Source organism: Phyllostomus hastatus, unplaced genomic scaffold (genome assembly GCF_019186645.2).
Source record: "Phyllostomus hastatus isolate PE091 unplaced genomic scaffold, TTU_PhHast_1.1 phas_scaffold_55, whole genome shotgun sequence".
NCBI lineage: Eukaryota > Metazoa > Chordata > Mammalia > Chiroptera > Phyllostomidae > Phyllostomus > Phyllostomus hastatus.
The window spans coordinates 2,727,902-2,745,215 of NW_025334035.1; the positions used below are offsets into that span (position 1 = coordinate 2,727,902).

The following is a 17,314-nucleotide window of genomic DNA, read 5'->3' on the forward strand; positions in this document are numbered from 1 at the left end:
TTACAGGGGTAGGGGGTAAAAGAAACTGTACTTTCTGTTCAATTTTGTTCTGAATCAAAAACTGCTCTAAAAAATAAAGTCTACCAACTTTTTAAAAATTGTAACTATACCTGTATCCTCAGTGCCTAGCACAATACCTGACCTATATAGTAAATGCTAAAAACAATACACAGCACTATTTTTGCTATTCTTTCCATTAAGTCACATAGAGTTTTATATCTGGTCAACAATTTTAAGTACACCTTTTTGAGAAGAGCACTAGTAAACTACATGGTATTAGAATGGTGCGGGTATATAGAATCTTCATATGAGAAACTACCGAGATTGAAAGCTCTTTAAATATCTGAAGATCTTCTGTGTGGAAGTGAAAATAGCCTAATTCTAATTCATTCAAGAGGCCAGAACCAAGGTGCAGAAGTTGTAGGAAACTGATCTGGGCCCAACAAAATCAGGAATTTTCTAATACAGTTACACAGAAAATGGAAGTGTTCTAGAAAGACTAGATTTTCATCTATTAGGAATAAATGTGGAACAAATTTTTACAATAGAGATGAATCTAAACTGTTAATGTCTCTTTTGCTACTCTCTACAGAGGCTTACTAGGATCACAATAAAATGAAAAACAGCGGTAGTTTCAGACTGTAGCAGGCAGAGGCCAGGGGTGCTGCCAAATGTCTTCCAATGCACAAGACCGCCCCACAAGCAAAGAATTATTTGGCCAAAATGTCAGTAGTACCAAGAAACTACACCACTTCTGACACATTCAATCAGTCACAGCACCTTGTCCATACATTGCACAAATCTTCTTTTGCCTTTCATTTGTGTTTTTACCTTTCTTGAAATAATAAAGCATAATATGCTGAAAATGTTGTGTATCTTCTTCCATCTTTGATATTAAAATAGCTACACAAAAATTCACCAACTTGGTAAGTTTTTTTAAATGCACACTAATATGACAGCTGTCACATACAGTCTAACAAAATATTTTGAATGAAGTTAAAGACAACTAAGCACTAAGCACTACCAGAGCCACTGTACAGAAAAAAAACATAACAAACTTTCTGGACAATCCAAAAGGTAACAAAAGCAGCAGGAGTTTAGAGAAAGCAGGTATCAACTGGGGATTAAATAGTAAATATCAAGTTTGTCTTGGCTTTTAACAGCCATAACCAAAGGAATGGCAACACAGATCGTGATTTACTCCTTCCACCTCCTCAGATTTCCCACAGTAAGTACCCAATCATATCCTGTGGTTACTACTCTACTAGCCTTTCTGAACCCAGGTTCCATGACAAAATTAAGCCTTAATGCCCAAGGTATTCAATGTATATGATGAATTAACTTCTCTCCTGTGCATCTGGAATGGTACTAGTTATACACTACAACCTCCATGAGGATGGGCACCTTGTCTGCCTTGTTCACAGTTCATACTCAAATCATGTTTGTTGAATAAATGAATAAAAGAATGGAGGCTACATATGTACTTATTTAGTCAGTTTCTCTTCTACCTCAGAATTTTCTCTACCTTTCTCACTCATCTTTTCCTTTTTCCCTTCTGTTCTGGAGGATGAGATCTGTCTCTCCTTTTCACATTCAAGCTCCTGATCCATCTTACCTGATCTCAAGTCCTCAGTCAGAGGCCTTGATATCTTTAGGCTCTCCCTTTCCAATGGCAGTTCCTCCAGCATCTACAATTATTTAAATCTCTATTCTTAAAACATAAACACACACTTTGTCACAATTCTATCACCACTTTCGAGCAGCCTACTTGTATGTGCATCACCATGATTTTAAAATTTAGTCTATACATGCTGCCTCTACCTATTTTACTTCTTCCTTACTAAAACTCTTTTCTTAGAGGACCTGATGCCTTAACTGCTGACTTCAGTGATCACTTGTCTTCATTTGACTTCTCTGTAGCACTTACTACTAGTAACCATCCATCCCCCTCCTCCTTCCAACTTGCTATAATACTGACTTCTAATACTAATTTTCCTCATAATTCTGTTTTTATGATTAATCACTGGTTTCCTCATTCGCATTCCATCCATTCGTTTTATCTGTAGCCTTTCTCTTAGCCTGTACTTTTGATGTAAGAGCCCCAACGCAAGGCCCATCATTCAATAAATATAAGCAAAGAGAAGTGTTCATTCTGGATGATCTCTGAGTATTTGACTACCAAAAGTTTTATCTACACCCCTGATTTCTTCCTTGAGCTCCAGGCCTATATTTCCAGCTATTTACTAGGTATTCCTACATGACTATCCCACTAGTACTCCACATCAAGATACCGAAACCAAATTTACCACTTTCTACTATTAAATCCACCCCCCCACTGGTTGCCTGCATGGATAAACAGCATCTACTTTCTCAGAATCCTCAATTTCTCTCCTACCTGCACCCCAAACCAAATGTTTAGCAAGATGCCATTTTACCACCACAGTATTTCTCACATCTATTATTTCCTTTTCTCTACTCCCATTGACATAAATTATAATCCCATCATCTCTCTCATGGGCCACAGCACAGCCTAACCAATCTCCTTAGCTAACCTTCTGCCTTAAAACCAAACCACAGACCTAGCCACAACATCTAGAAAAAAACAAACTCCTTTGCTGGCAGCAAAGCTTTCCAACATTCAATTCCAATCCCTTTTCAAAACTGTCTCTAAACATGTTCCCACAACACCAGATTATTCAGACCTCACTTTACACTGCAGATGCACAGTTCACACCCTGCAAAGATTCTCACTCTCCTCTAACATCTTTCTCCAAGGCATCATTTCCACCTGTCAAAATTCTACACAGCTCTCTAAGTTTTACTCAAACACAACCTTCTCTGATATAACTTGGAGTGCAGTGAGGATGGAATGGAGGGAGTGTACCTATGTTAACTAAACTTCCTGAATGACATAAGATGCTCCTGCTACATTTTGTCAAATATTGTAAATGGGGAAGAACTACCACATTATTGTAGCTGCGTGTAGTGCTCTGACTTTCAATGAATGCCTATAGCTCATATTTATTCTATGATAAGCACTGTGCTGGGGATATTACCACCAGCCAGACAAAATGCCTTTTCCTCATGGAATCTGTCTGTATTCACCACTAGACTTTAAGCTCTATAACGAAAGGAGCACTGGATCTGCTACAAGGCAAATCACTTCTACTTCTTTAGTCCCTAGTTTCCTGATCTGTAAAATGGGGGAATATAACTAGTCTTTAGAATTTCTTTCAATGACATCTGTCTGTATACAGAAAAACCAGCTACCACCAAAAGTCATTAACAATTGGAATCTGTCTCAAAAAGAATTAAAAAAATGTTAAGAAGCTTCAAACCATCTGATGGGAGAAATAAAAATAATATTTAGGAAGGACATAACGTTATCATCAAATTTCTTCAGGCCAACATGGAGAAGAATGCCTTGGATTTCCTCTGTGTGGTCCTAGAGAGAAGAGAACTAAAACCAGTGGGTAGAAGTTATGGTGAGGCAAGTTAGCACTTAATCAAAAGATAAACAAAACATCAGAACTAGTCAAAACTAGAAAGTAGTGCGAGTTCCTTCTCTCCAGAGGCATTCAAATCAAAATCAGACTACCACTTAGAAGAGATTCAGGTATCTAATAAGAAAACTGAATAAAGGTACCTTCCTTCACAGCTCTTCCAACAGAGGAAAACTATCTTCTATGTTTAGGCCCCTCCTTGGTTCACATTAGGGAACCTAAGACCCATTCCTTCATTAGATCATAAAATTCTTAAAAGCAGAACCAACATCTCATTCATTTCTATATCCCCTCCACATTACCTAGCACAACTCTAAAACAGAAAAATTAACATTTCCTAAATAGTCCTATGAAAACTAAACTCAATTTAATGATCATACAAGAGCACATCAACTTTCACTGGATAAAAACCTAGTGCATGATGCAACCGAATTATTTTAGAAATTGGAGCCCTTAAGATTCAAAGGTAGTTCCATTCACAGGTAGTCAGGAAAGTCATAAAAATTAAAGTATATTACACGATTCGGGCTACTGTATGTTGGGATACTGGAGTGATACTAATCAGCCATAAAAAAGGACATCTTACCTTTTGCAACAGTATGGATACACCTAGAGAGTATTATGCTAAGTGAAATAAGCCAGTCAGAAAAATACCATATGATTTCACTTATATGTGGAATCTAATAAATAAAACAAACAAACAAAACCAAAACAGACCTGACTGGTGTGGCTCAGTGGATTGAGCACCAGCCTGAGAACCAAAGGGTCCCTGGTTCAATTCCCAGTCAGGGCACATGCCTGGGTTGCAAGCCAAGTACCCTGTAGGGGGCGTGTGAGAGGCAACCACATGTTGATGTTTCTCTCCCTCTCTTTCTCCCTCCCTTCCTCTCTCAAAAAAAAATAAAATAAAATCTTAAAAAAAAAAACCAGACAGACTCATAGATACAGAAAACAGACTGACAGCTGTTAGTGGGATGGGGGAGAAGGGGTCAGGGGACTGGGTGAAAAAACTGAAGGGATTAAGCCCCCCACCAAAAAAAACGAAAAAACAAAAAAATCTCATAGACACAGACAATAGTATGGTGATTACTATAGAGAAAGGGGGGTGCAAGGGATGGAAAAGGGGAGATAAATAGTGGCCAAAAAAGGCCTTACTTTGGGTGGTAAACACACAATACAATATACAGATGATGTATGATAGAACTGTACACTTGAAACCTATATAATTTTATTAATCAATGTCACCCTAATAAACTCAATAAACATTTTTATAAAATACTGTGAGGTAAGCACAGTGCTTCTGTGTCTTTGATCAAGCATCTGCAAGTTTAGTGGTTGAGAGATTGATGAAGTTCTAATAAACCAAATACACAGATTGTTGAATAAATGGAGTTAAGACAACTGGCTATTCATTTAAAAGAAAAATAAAATTAGATCCCTATGTTACATCAAAACTAACTTCTAGCCCTGGCTGGCATAGCTCAATGGATTGAGCGCGGGCTGGGAACCAAAGTGTCCCAGGTTCGATTCCCAGCTAGGGTACATTACTGGGTTGCAGGCCATAACCCCCAGCAACCGCACATTGATGTTTCTCTCCGCTCTCTCTCTCTCTCTCTCTCTCTCTCTCTCTCTCTCTCTCTCTCTCTCTTCCCCCCCTTCCCTCCCTAAAAATAAATAAATAAAATCTTTAAAAAATATATTAAAAAAAAAAAAACAAAAAACTAACTTCTAGATGCAGGCAGCTTCCCCCAGCAAACCAAAACCCAGCTTTCCAGCAAGTTCTGCCAAAATGAACTCTGCCCTTCAAAGGGCCACAGCTGCACCCTCACCAACAAAGTCTGGACCTCAGTTCTGGGACTGGCCTCTTGTAGATTTGTTCCTTGCTTGCGTGATCTGCCTCAGCCCTATGGGTAGTAACTGCTTCTTATATCTGCTATTCCTGTGTTCTTTAGTCTTCTATTTCTCTTAGGAAATCTGTGTAGTCAATAATTCTTTATATTAAATACTCCATTTAAATTTGAAAATAAAAATTCCAGATTATTTAAATTACTAAATATAAAGGACAAAACTATAAAATTATTGAAAATGAAGGCTTTTTTAAATAATAAACATGGAACTCGAGGTCTTCCTAAGCAAGATGAGAAACCTAGAAATCATAAATTTTAAAAATGATCAGAGCTATATAAAAATTAAAGCTTTCTGCACAACAAAAGAAAAAATACATATAATTACTATGAGGAAAGTACAAATTAAAAAGCCTTCATGTCACCTACTTGCTTAAAACTTTCCAATGGCTCCTCTACAGCTTTAGGGCTGAAGCCCATTCAGACCAGGGAGCCCATACCTATTTCATACCCTCTCGTTCTCTCTACACCAGGCACTCAGGCACGCAGACACACAGAATGTTCTTTAGTTCTCTTATTCATCCTGCTTATTTCAAAAAAAAAAAAAAAAAAGTAGGGGGTGAGGGGAGGAACTCCTACTCATCCATTGGATTTCAGGTCCAGGACCACGTCCTCAGAAACATTTCCTGTCCTCCCTAAATGGGTCCAACTCCTCAATTATAGGCATTCATAGCACTGTGTACCTCTCCAAGTTGCTCAGGCCAAAAACCTTTGAGTGATCCTTGACTCCTCTTTCTCTCTCGCATCCCATATCTAATCCAAATCCTATTGGCCATGCCTTCAGAATGCAGCCAATATACCCTTGGTCCAAGCCTCAACAATTTTTCCCTGGATTAATTCTTCTCTGTCTCCCTTTACTCTACTGCCAATTCAGCAGCCAGAGTGATTTTTTTAAAACATGTCAGATCACATCATTCCTATGCTCAAAACCTTTTCAATGGTTCACCATAGTGAAAGCCAATATTTAATTTTTGCCTACAAGGTAGGGCCCAAGAAGACCTGTCCCTACCCCACTTACCTGTCACTTCATATCCTACTACCCTCCTCTTCCTCTCTCTCCCCACTCCCCCCCCCCCAGTCAACCCCAATAACTTCATTCCAGCCACAATGGCCTCCATGCCATTCCCAAATATACACTCCTTCCTTAGACATTTACGAAAACTGATCCCTCTGGAACACGCTTCTCCTATATACCCTCATAGCTAACTCCTCTTTCAAATTTTTGCTCAAATGTCATCTTGTCTATAAAACTACTCTGACCATTCTACTTAAAACCAGCCTACCCTTCCTTTTACCCTGCTCTATTTTTTTCTTTTTCCCATAAGCACTGATCACCTAACAATCTATATACCATTTGCTTATGTTTGATGTTTAATATCTGCTTCTTCCACACAACAGCAGGATTACTTACTATCTATGTCGCCCACTAATGTATTCCAAATGCCTATAAGTGTGCCTTGCAAATAGTACACACTTATATTTGTGGAACAGTTTTATTTGGTGGGTTTATCTAATTAATAGCATCTGATTCACTACCTAGGAATGGGAACTGGGTTTGGTTCTGTTGGTTATTGCACTTTCTAGAGACTAGCATGGGGCTTGTCATAGACTAGACATGGAAACATTTGTTAATTGAAGAATATCATTTTTTTAACCCATCAGAAGATACAAATTCAAAACAACTAACATTATCCAGGGCTTGTAGGAGTGTAAAAGAAATCCATCCTTTCATGTATTATTGGAGATATGGAAATTGCTACTTTTGTGAGTAAACTAGCAATAGCCATTAAAATTTAAACCACTCAAAGCTTATGCCCTTTAATTCAGTATTCTTTCAGAAGAGTACCTGAAAAGTATGTAAAAGTATATCAATTTCAGCACTGCTTATAAAATAATGAAAAAAAATCTACAGCAATCTGCTTGTCCATCAACAGAGAAATAGGCACATAAACTATGCATGATACATGCATGTGATGAAATACTCTGTAACAGGAATGAGGCAGATCTATAACAATGACCTGAAAAGTAGTTCATGATGCAGTAAATAGACAAGAGGGCCCAAACATCAGATGATCTGGATTTGAATCCTGGTTCCCTCCTCTTCCTAGCTATATAACTCCGGGCACTTTTAACTTCCCTGGGCTTCAGTTTCCTCATCAATAAAATAGGACACAATATTCCAATAGTACCCACCTTACTAATACAAAGATTTCCTGAAATAATGCATGCAGTGCTTATAGCACATTACCTGGCCACATAACCATTTACAAGTATATAATAATTATAGCTAACATTGTTTTTTACCTAATATTTGTGAAGTAAATTAGACAAGTTGCAGACCTATGTATATAAACCAATTTTCAACCAGTATGCAGCAAAAAAAATTTTAAACATACAATACCTGTCTATTTAGTCAGGGGCACTGACCTCCTTTCCCTTTGTCAAATAAAAAAATGTCATCAGCCAACACAATAATAGTTGTCCAGCCTGAATGAACCAAAATTATAACTTTTTTTCACATTGGCAAAAAATGTGTTTTTTGGTGTGTTGCAGAATTTTAGTAGTAAGTTTATGTGTGCCATGTGATGAAAACTGCTGATGTAAACCATGTCCATTTCAGGACAGGGGGAAAAAGTAGAATGTGTAACTATAGAAAAAGTCAAGAAGAACTGAAAACTTAATAGTGGTAACCTTGGGAAATAGAAGACACACTTAATATACATACTTTTTAGAAGATAGTGTCTTTAAATAAAAAAGAAAATCAGACCAAATGCTTTAGATTTTAAAATATAAAAATTTGAAGATTTTTAACATTATATATAATCACTGAATTCTCAAGGTAAAATGGAATAATCAACTGAAATCTGTTTAGCTATTGAAATTACCTTTTTTTTTATCCTCACCCAAGGACATGCTCATTAATTTTAGAGAGGGGGGAAGGCAGGGAGGGAGAGAAAGCGGGAAAGAAACACAGGCGTGAGAGAGAAATATCGATCTATTGGATGCATCTTGTACAACCTCTGACCAGGGACCAAATCCACAACCTAGGCTCGCACCCTGACCTTAATTGAACTTGAGACCCTTCAGGTTACAGGAACAATGCCCAACCAAGCCACACACGTCAGGGCAAAATTACCTCTCAACCAATCAATGTTTCTGATATTGATGTTTCTCTCCCTCTCTTTCTCCCTCCCTTATCCTTCTCTAAAATTGATGAGCATGTCCGCGGGCAAGGATAAATTTTTTAAAAAGAAAATATAACTTTAATAGCTAAACAAATTTCAACCAATTTTTCCATTTTACCTTGATAATTCAACAAACATATATAATGTTAAAAATCTTCAAATTTTTATATTTTAAAGTCTAAGTTAAACTGTATCTTAGAAGCTTTTGATCTGGTTTTACTTTTTTTATTCTAAATGAGAAAAGAAAGATGTTTCACCAAAAAAAACAAAACTTCTTGAAAAGTTTACAAAATAAGAAATCAAAGAGAATAAAATTATTATACTTCATCCTGTCAATTGCACACAAATCGATTCTTTTCTTAACCTACCACATCTCCATGAAAACAGACATGCCAAAAAAGAAAAAAAAGTCAAGTCTGGGATGATGGGTGAAAAGAGGAAAGGGATTAACATATACAAATTGCCAGATATAAAAACTGTCATGCAGTCACAGGAATATAAAGTATAGCATAGGGAAGACAGTCGATAATATTGTAACAACTATGCATGGTATCACATGAGTACTAGACTTATCAGGGTGATCACTTTGTAAGTTATATAAATGTCTCATCACTATATTGTACACCTGGAACTAATATAATATTGTATGTCAACTGTAACTGAAAAATTTTCAACAATGTTAATATAAAAGACAACTGCTTTTAAAATGAGATAAAAGCAAAACTAAGCAGTTATCTTTCATTGTCAGTTTGACTAAAAGAATTCTACAATCTTTTTTTTAATCAGCAGGCTAGGAAAGTCTAGTGTTTAAAGCTAATGTTAGGAAGTGACCTATATTAAGTTCAGCTAAAGAAAAAACTCAAATCCTCAAGATGAACTTCTAAGAAGACACTGACACAGAGCACTCATACCATATTCTCTATCCTTTTGTAAACAATAGCTGTGGCTGCTCATTTATTACACTAATTGAAAATAAATACTGTAATCAATGCAAACTAACAAACATCCTATAGTTACAAGATTTGAAAAACAGGGAACAAACCTGTACTAAGAATAGTTAAGACACAAGATTTCCTAAAGCGAATTTTCCTAACCTTTTCAAGTGCTTAGTCACTTCTGCCTATTTACAACGAAGACCATTTCACGTCTTGAAAGAGACAGGGAATTTTGATTCCAGACTGTCATGTCACCTGAGCCGCCCTAGAGTTTGTTTCCATGCAACTCAAGAGATGGCAGCAACCAGCTAAGCATACCTACCACTCCAGATCAGAACGAGAAGTCCCTGGACCTCTCTGTATTCTGCCTCTGTCTGCAGTAACAAAGAGGGGTTTGTGGAAAATGCAGTTTTCTTCCCCGACACCAAATGCAAAAGGTGAGAATTAAAATGTAGTCTGAAAACATGCCAGTTTCCGCTCTCTGAAAGCCAAAAAGAAATGCCTCCCTTCTTTTCTGCCGAAAGGAAAACAGCAGGCAGTGCCCTCACCTGTGGGGACTGGACATCCCTCCCGAGGCAACTAACAAAACCTAAAACTACAGACTAACAGACTTTGAAGCACACTTCTAAGAAAGTAGCCTGTAAAATCTGATAACATTGTTTCAGGTTCCCCAAAAACAAGAACAAGAGTAAGGTTTTAATAAAAGTTATTTTAAGAGTCAAACGTTGACAAAGTCAAGTTTTAAGTGCCCACTATGTGCCCAGCACTATAAAGCAGCATTCCACTCACACTAAAAGAAGCTTAGCACCCAAGATTATAGAAATACACCGAAAAGAACTTTCTCAACGAAAGAGAGTAGACCTTGCCAAAGATCAAGTACATTCTTTCCAAACATAACTCCTCCAGGTAGTAAAAACCTAGAAGGATGTGGTCAATCGCTGAAGCTTCCAAGGTCAGGAAGGACTCTGACAACCAACTGAGATTATTTAGGATGGGGGTCCTTTTCCTTCAAAAAAAGAAATTAAGTGCTATAAAAGACACATTTCCCCCACTTCAGTATTTTCAAACACCATTCTCCTCAATAACCTCAAAATACTAATCACTTTACACACATACATGTTGCCATCTTTATAGATAAAACATACAGGCATGAATTAACTTTTCACTCAGTGAGAATACTGAAGTTCAAAGAATCTAAGAAATTTGTCCATAACTTCACAGCGAAGGATAGAAGCCCTCTAGACTCCCAAGGCCCCAGCACTTACCATGAAACCACAGAGACTCTCCAGGAACGCTACTCAATCCTGTTACTGATCCCAACTAGTTTTGGCACAAAATTGGGTGCAAAGCGCCCGGATATCATGGATTGGGGGAGGAACAAGAGCACACCAGCACTACATAACCAATGGTTTTGTTTTTGTTTTTTTTTTTCCTTTAACGAATATAGCACGTTCCCGGTTTCTATTCCCCCCAGGGTCAGAACCCACGTGCCGGCCCCACGGCTATCCCACGGCAGCTCCCTTTCCACGCTCCCCAGATCCAGCCAGGTCCCCAGCAGCCTCCCCACACCCTTCCCTCCGCCTTCCGCCAGCGCTGCCGCCGGTGCCTCCCGCCCCCTCCCCAGAGACTGCCGCCCAGGCTCCCGCGCCACACTCGCGCGCAGCCGGCGCCGGAACCCGCGCGCTCCCGCCTCAGCCCGACTGGGTCACCCCCGGGGCTGCGCGCACCCTCCCCGCTGCCCGGAGGTTCCACCGTGACACCGGCGCCACCGGCGGCGCCGGGCAGGCCGCGCCCGCCCCGCCAGCCATGGTGGGCGCCTCACCGTCAGGCTGAGAAGCCGGGCCCGACTGCGCCATGGCCAGGCGGCGGGCCTCGGGGAGGGGATGGGCGGGGAAGCGGCGTCCCGAGCTCCCGCGGGCTCAGCTGGCGGAGACAGCGTCGATCCAGCCGCCGCCGCCGCCGCCCAGGGAGGAACCGCTAAGGCTGGAGCCGCCGGCGCCGCCACAGCCGCGGGCAGAGACGGACCCGAGCGCCGACCTCCGCCTCCTCATCCTGACAGCGGGAAATAAGCGGTGCGCAGGCGCGGGGGATGGGGCTGCACGTGACGTCGCCCTGAGGGGAAGGGCGGGGCTTCGAGAGGGGACTGGGAACCTAGGGGTGGAGGGCCTCGGACGCCACCGAGGAGGCTGAGAGAGTAGCAGACCAGGTTGAGTAGGGGAGGGGAGTGAGGGGTAGAGGGTAGTGCAAGAGGGAGACCGCGGCGAGAAACGCACTTTAGAGCGGCTGCTTCCAGGGCTCCGCCTCAGAACAGAGGCAAAGGAAAAATAACAAAAAGAAGGCCGGGTGGTGAAGTGAGTGCACATTCAGCCTCTAGCTTTTTTAACTGTGTGACCTTGGGAGTGTCACTTAAACCACTTTGAACCTCACAGCCTTCATTTGGATAACGGCTAAGATTTTAAATGAGGTAAAACGTGAGGAACTGTTACAGACTTACTTTTCACAATGCACCTATGCACGATGTGACTTGGAAGCCAGACACCGTGGTAAATGCTGAGGACAAAGCCAAACACGGCCCCTGCACTGGAGCGAAGAGAGAGGTGATATACAGACAGTACTACCTTTACATCAATACACGAACCAGGGAGCCTGCCTGTCTTAGACCCATAGTTTAGAGACTCCCCCGGCCACACTCCTCCCACTGGGTGAGTCGACAAGTTCCAGGGGACAAGCCCACCTGGGATTGTGCCCCTCCTTGAGGACCGAGTTCTGGGAACCCCAAGCCCCAGAAGTCCCTCCACAAATGGCTGGATGCCGTGGCCTCTTCCCCAGGTCCATTCTCTCTAGGGTAGAGTCAGGGCATCCCTAAAAGTGGCTAAGGGGCAGCTGTGTTTGGGGTAGGTAGCACAGCACTTGGACATTTGAGCTGCTGTGTTCACAGGTCCCTAGTGCAGGACAGAGGTGGGAAGACAGGTGGGCTATGGGTCAACAGTGGGGCCAAGGCCTGCATGCCCCTCACCACTCATTCAAGAGCATAAATCTGAGGAGTCCAGGAATTCTAAATTTGAACCAGCTCTTCTGCATCATTAAAGATGTACATTCATCAAAGTAGAATACAATTACATTAAGGTTAAGAGTTAGTTGAAGTGATTTATAATTTTAAATAATTTAGGTAGACATGTGACATTTGTACTTTTGCCCTAAATCTTGCAAACGTTATGGGAGGGCCTATATACAGACTTCAGTGTTTTGTGCCGTTAATATCTTCAGATGGCTAGTATTCCTTTGAGAGAGCAAACAGGGTCATTGCCCCCACACCCTCTTCTCCATAAATGACTTTCCTGGGTGAACAAATCCCTGCTTGGCAAGGAGACCTTTGTCCAGGATAGGGCAACCCAGTGCATCCTCTGTCTTATGATGACTAACACGAGGCAGGGGCCATAAAGATAGCAGCTGAGAATGACCTTAACAGAAGGGGCTTCTTCCAGTAAGAGGCACATAAACTGTCATTGGTAATCTAGAACTGAAAGCCAGACCCTCAAGACCATCACTCAGAAATTGTCAGGCTGCAGGTTTGGATACTTCGAGTTCCCCATGCCAAGGAGATGGTTGAAAAACAATTTTCAAATCAGACAGGAGATGTAAGAGTTATGTACACTTTCATATCTATAGGTTAAACCCCCAAGCTCAGTAATTCCATCCTTAGGTATACATTAGAAGAGCCTTGGCTGGTGTGGCTCAGTGGATTGAGTGCTGGCCTGCAAACCGAAGGGCCACCAGTTCAATTCCCAGGCAGGGCACATGCTTGGATTGTGGGCCAGGTCCCTGGTGGGGTATATGTGAAAGGCAACCACACATGTGTGCTCCAAGCTTTTATTGAGTGTAAAAGAGATGATTTTTATGTTATGAAGGAAATTGGCAATAAGATTTAAACACATAAAATAATTAGTCACCAACTACATTGCACATGTGCACCAGGAGACACATACAAGGATATTCATAGCAGTGTAATACAATAAATACGTAAGTAACCCAAATCTTCATCAACAGTAGAATAGATAATTTATGAATCTGGGAAGCACAAACTTTGATGTAGTTTAGGTGACAAATATTTTGCAGTATTTGCTGGTTACAAGCTTAAAATTAGCAAATTCAAAGCAACTGCTGGAAAGCACTCATTTTGTGCTTCATTAATAGAGTCACAGAGTTGTAGGTTACAGGAGGTGATACCTCTCCTACACTTTGCCCTGATCAGGTCACATCAGCTGCTGCATTGGTTGTTCGTTCATGTTCTCTCTCTCTCTCTCTCTCTCTCTCTCTCTCTCTCTCTCTCTCCCTCTATCTCTCTCTCTCATGCTGGAACCCAGATTCTCAACAGCAGGAAAAGACCAGGGAGTAGGGTCAGGGCACCATACTTCTCTGGCTTTCAATAAGGGACAGCTTCGGGGCAGGTTATAGGGAAAGGACATGAATCGAGGGATTCTTTCCCTGGGCCAGTTGGCTTGCAGGCACAGGGAGACTTGGAAAGTCCCAATCTGGGTGCTGGCTTCCTTACTAAGGATTCCCAGGAAGATCCCATGGGGCAGACACCATTATGTCTTCAGCCATAATCCTCCAACTAGGTCCCTCTCTCTCCAATTTTCCCCCGGTCCATTTGGCCCTGAGCAAGCTACCTTCCCTTCCTGAGACCTGGAATGGGAAGACAGTGATCGTGGATCATTGCTCAAAACCATCCTTGCCCCATCCTCCTCTTCAGTGAGAGTATATGGCAGGGTGCACCAAACTGACAGATGACTTTTCTCTCATACTCTCAACAGGTGCAGATTAATGTCCAAGGAAGCACTCCAGACTGTTGATTCAGAACACATTTTTAACCTCTTTGAGCCCCTGTTTATTTATCTCTAAAATGGGGATAATAGACCAGCCTCATGGCACATCAGGAGCACTAAAACAATAAAGTACCTATCCCCTAACATACAGTAGTTGCTTTATAAATGTCTGCTTCCTCCTCTCCTTCCCTCCTTTTCTTCCTTTTTTCCTAGATCAGGAGTTTCCATCCTGAGGAAGAAGGATTCCTGCACGTTAGAAGTCAGTGTGTGAAGGTACTCCTAGAGATCCAGGGCAGAAATGTCTAATATTCCCAAAGCCTAACTGAACTGTCCCATTTACACTAGATAAGGTCCCTAGACTAAAATGTAGGTTTCTTTGCTTTGTACAGAATTTATATCACATTGCTTATCTCATGCTGATTAGAAGTTCTTATTCCAGCTCTGCATGAGCTGTTGATTAATAAAACAAAGAGGATCCATTATTATTTAACATATGTAGTTTGCTAGATAGACAAGCATCTTTACATCTGGTGGGTGCTTTCTTCTCTGGACATTCCCCTTTTATGTAACATCAACCACACAGTGGCATAACTGCCTGGAAATAAAAATCACTGTGTTTACTAGTGTATACCATGTGCCAGACACTGGACACAGTATTTTACCAGTGTATTGATTTGTTTAATTCTCTTAAGAACCTTATCATGGGGATATGATAGGAGGGGGGAACTGTTGTCAACCCATTTTATAGAAGATGTGACCAAAGAGGTTAAATAATTCTTCCAAGGTCACAGAGCTAATAAGTGATAGAGATGGAAGTCACACCCAGATAATCTGAGTCCAGTGTCCATATGTGTAACCTCCAGGCTACATTCATTGGCAACTAGCTCTGTGTCTCTCTCTTCCATTGGGGAAAGATGTCAACTCCCAGTAAACAGACAGACAGAGTCATTTATTTCTAATGTCATATGTCTGGTGCCTAACATGAGGTGCTCAATAAATACTTGTTGAATGAACAAATGAATGGATGAATGAACAAATGAATAACATTAGAAATATATGGAGCAAATAATAAGGAGTCTTTGGTGGTGATCTATAGTCTGCAGCTTAAATCTGTGTGATTCAATTCTATTTGGTCATCATTCAACTGACTTTCACTTCTTTTTTAAAAGATTTTATGTATTTCTTTTTAGAGAGAGGGGAAGAGAGGGAGAAAGAGAGGGAAAGAAACATCAATGTATGAGAGACACATTGATTCGCTGCCTCTCACACGCCACCAAAGCAGGTATGTGCCCTGACTGAGAATAGAACCAGCAATTAATCCTCTAAATGAGGATCACCAGCCAGGCCCTGCCTTTCACTCTCATTGGATTACAGACCATACTTGTAACCATTACCACTGTTAACACCCACCATTAATCCAATCACCTACTATAATGCGAGAGATTTTACCTATATTACCTCCTCTGTCCTCATCACAACCTTTTGAAGTGAAGTAGGTTTCATTTATTATCCAAGAGCTCAAAGAGGTTAAATAACTTGCCTAAGTCACACAGTGAATGGAAAACCCAGGGTTCAAATCCAACTTTGACTCCAAAGTTCATGCTATTTTGCTGGCAGTGCTAGCTAACCATGCCTATCAGATATCAGCAAATATCCCTACACTCCTATGCCATTTTCTATTGAATTCACTTTTAGAAATTTCAATATCTCTAGCAGTTACCCTACCTTATATTTCTTGTTTAGTTTTTTCAAATTACTCCAGTAAAATCCTAGTCCTAATTTTTTTTAAGTACAGATAAAGCAAAAGTACCCTCTGAACTTCTCCTCCCCCTCAAAAGACACAACCCCAGATCCTTCCCAGGGCAAACTACGATTATCAGCTTTGTATGAGTCTCCTCAGACACTTTTCTGTGCATCTATAAATGTGTAGAAACATGTGCATTTGTTGCCCTGGCTGGTGTGGCTCAGTTGGTTGGAGTGTCAACTCATAGACTCAAAAGGTCGTGGATTCCATTCCTGGTCGGAGCATATACCCAAGCTGCAGGTTCCATCCCTGGTTGGGGTGTGTAAGAGAAACCAACCAATCAACATTTCTCTTTCACATTGATGTTTCTCTCTCTCTCTCTCTCTCTCTCTCTTCCTCTGTCTCTAAAAGAAATGGGAAAAAATGTTCTCATGTGAGAATAAAAAAAAGAAAAAGAAACATGTACATTTGTTTTATGTTCCTCACATAGATAAGATCATATCCTATATATTATTCTGAACTTGGTTTTTCCTTAATAATGTAGTTAGTACACATATCTCTACTTTATTCTTTTTTTGTTGTTGACACTGTTATAGATGTCCCCATTTCCCTCCCCCAACTTCATTCTTTTTTTAAAAGATTTTATTTATTTATTTTTAGACAGAGGGGAAGGGAGGGAGAAAGAGAGGAAGACAAACATCAATGTGTGATTGCCTCTGGTACACCTCCAGATAGGGACCTGGCCTGGAACCCAGGCATGTGCCCTGACTGGGAATGAAACTGGTGACCGTTTGGTTCGCAGGCCAGCACTCAATCCACTGAGCCACACAAGCCAGGGCTACTTCATTCCTTTTAACTCCCACATAGTTTTCTATTTTGGTAAATGGTTAGGTTAATTACAATTTTTCATTATTTTCAACCAATGCATCAAGGAACTTATATGAGTAGTTTCCCAGGACACCTACCTGCCCACTTGGAATGACCAAATCAAAAGTCAAGGTGCACCCCTAAGTTCATTGCAGCGTTATTTACAATAACCAAGATTTGGAGGCAGCCCAAGTGTCCATCAGTAGATAAGTGGATAAAAAAACTGTGGTACAGTTACACGATGAAATACTATGCAGCAGTAAATTAAAAAAAATAAAGAACTCAACTTTTGCAACAGCATGGATGGGCCTGGAGAGTATTATGCTGAGTGAAGTAAGCCAGTCAGAGAA

General features: G+C 40.7%; 1 protein-coding gene across 1 annotated transcript in view; it reads right to left on the bottom strand.

Annotated features, from left to right (window-relative positions):
• RABEP1 (rabaptin, RAB GTPase binding effector protein 1) overlaps nt 1–11,584 on the bottom strand; it is a 108,425-nt gene extending 96,841 nt beyond the window's left edge. The window contains exon 1 of the mRNA XM_045824179.1: nt 11,350–11,584. Coding sequence (XP_045680135.1) covers nt 11,350–11,383 — 34 coding nt within the window. The 5' untranslated portion in view covers nt 11,384–11,584. The remainder of the gene's footprint in view (nt 1–11,349) is intronic.
• Between the last annotated feature and the right edge of the window lie 5,730 nt (nt 11,585–17,314).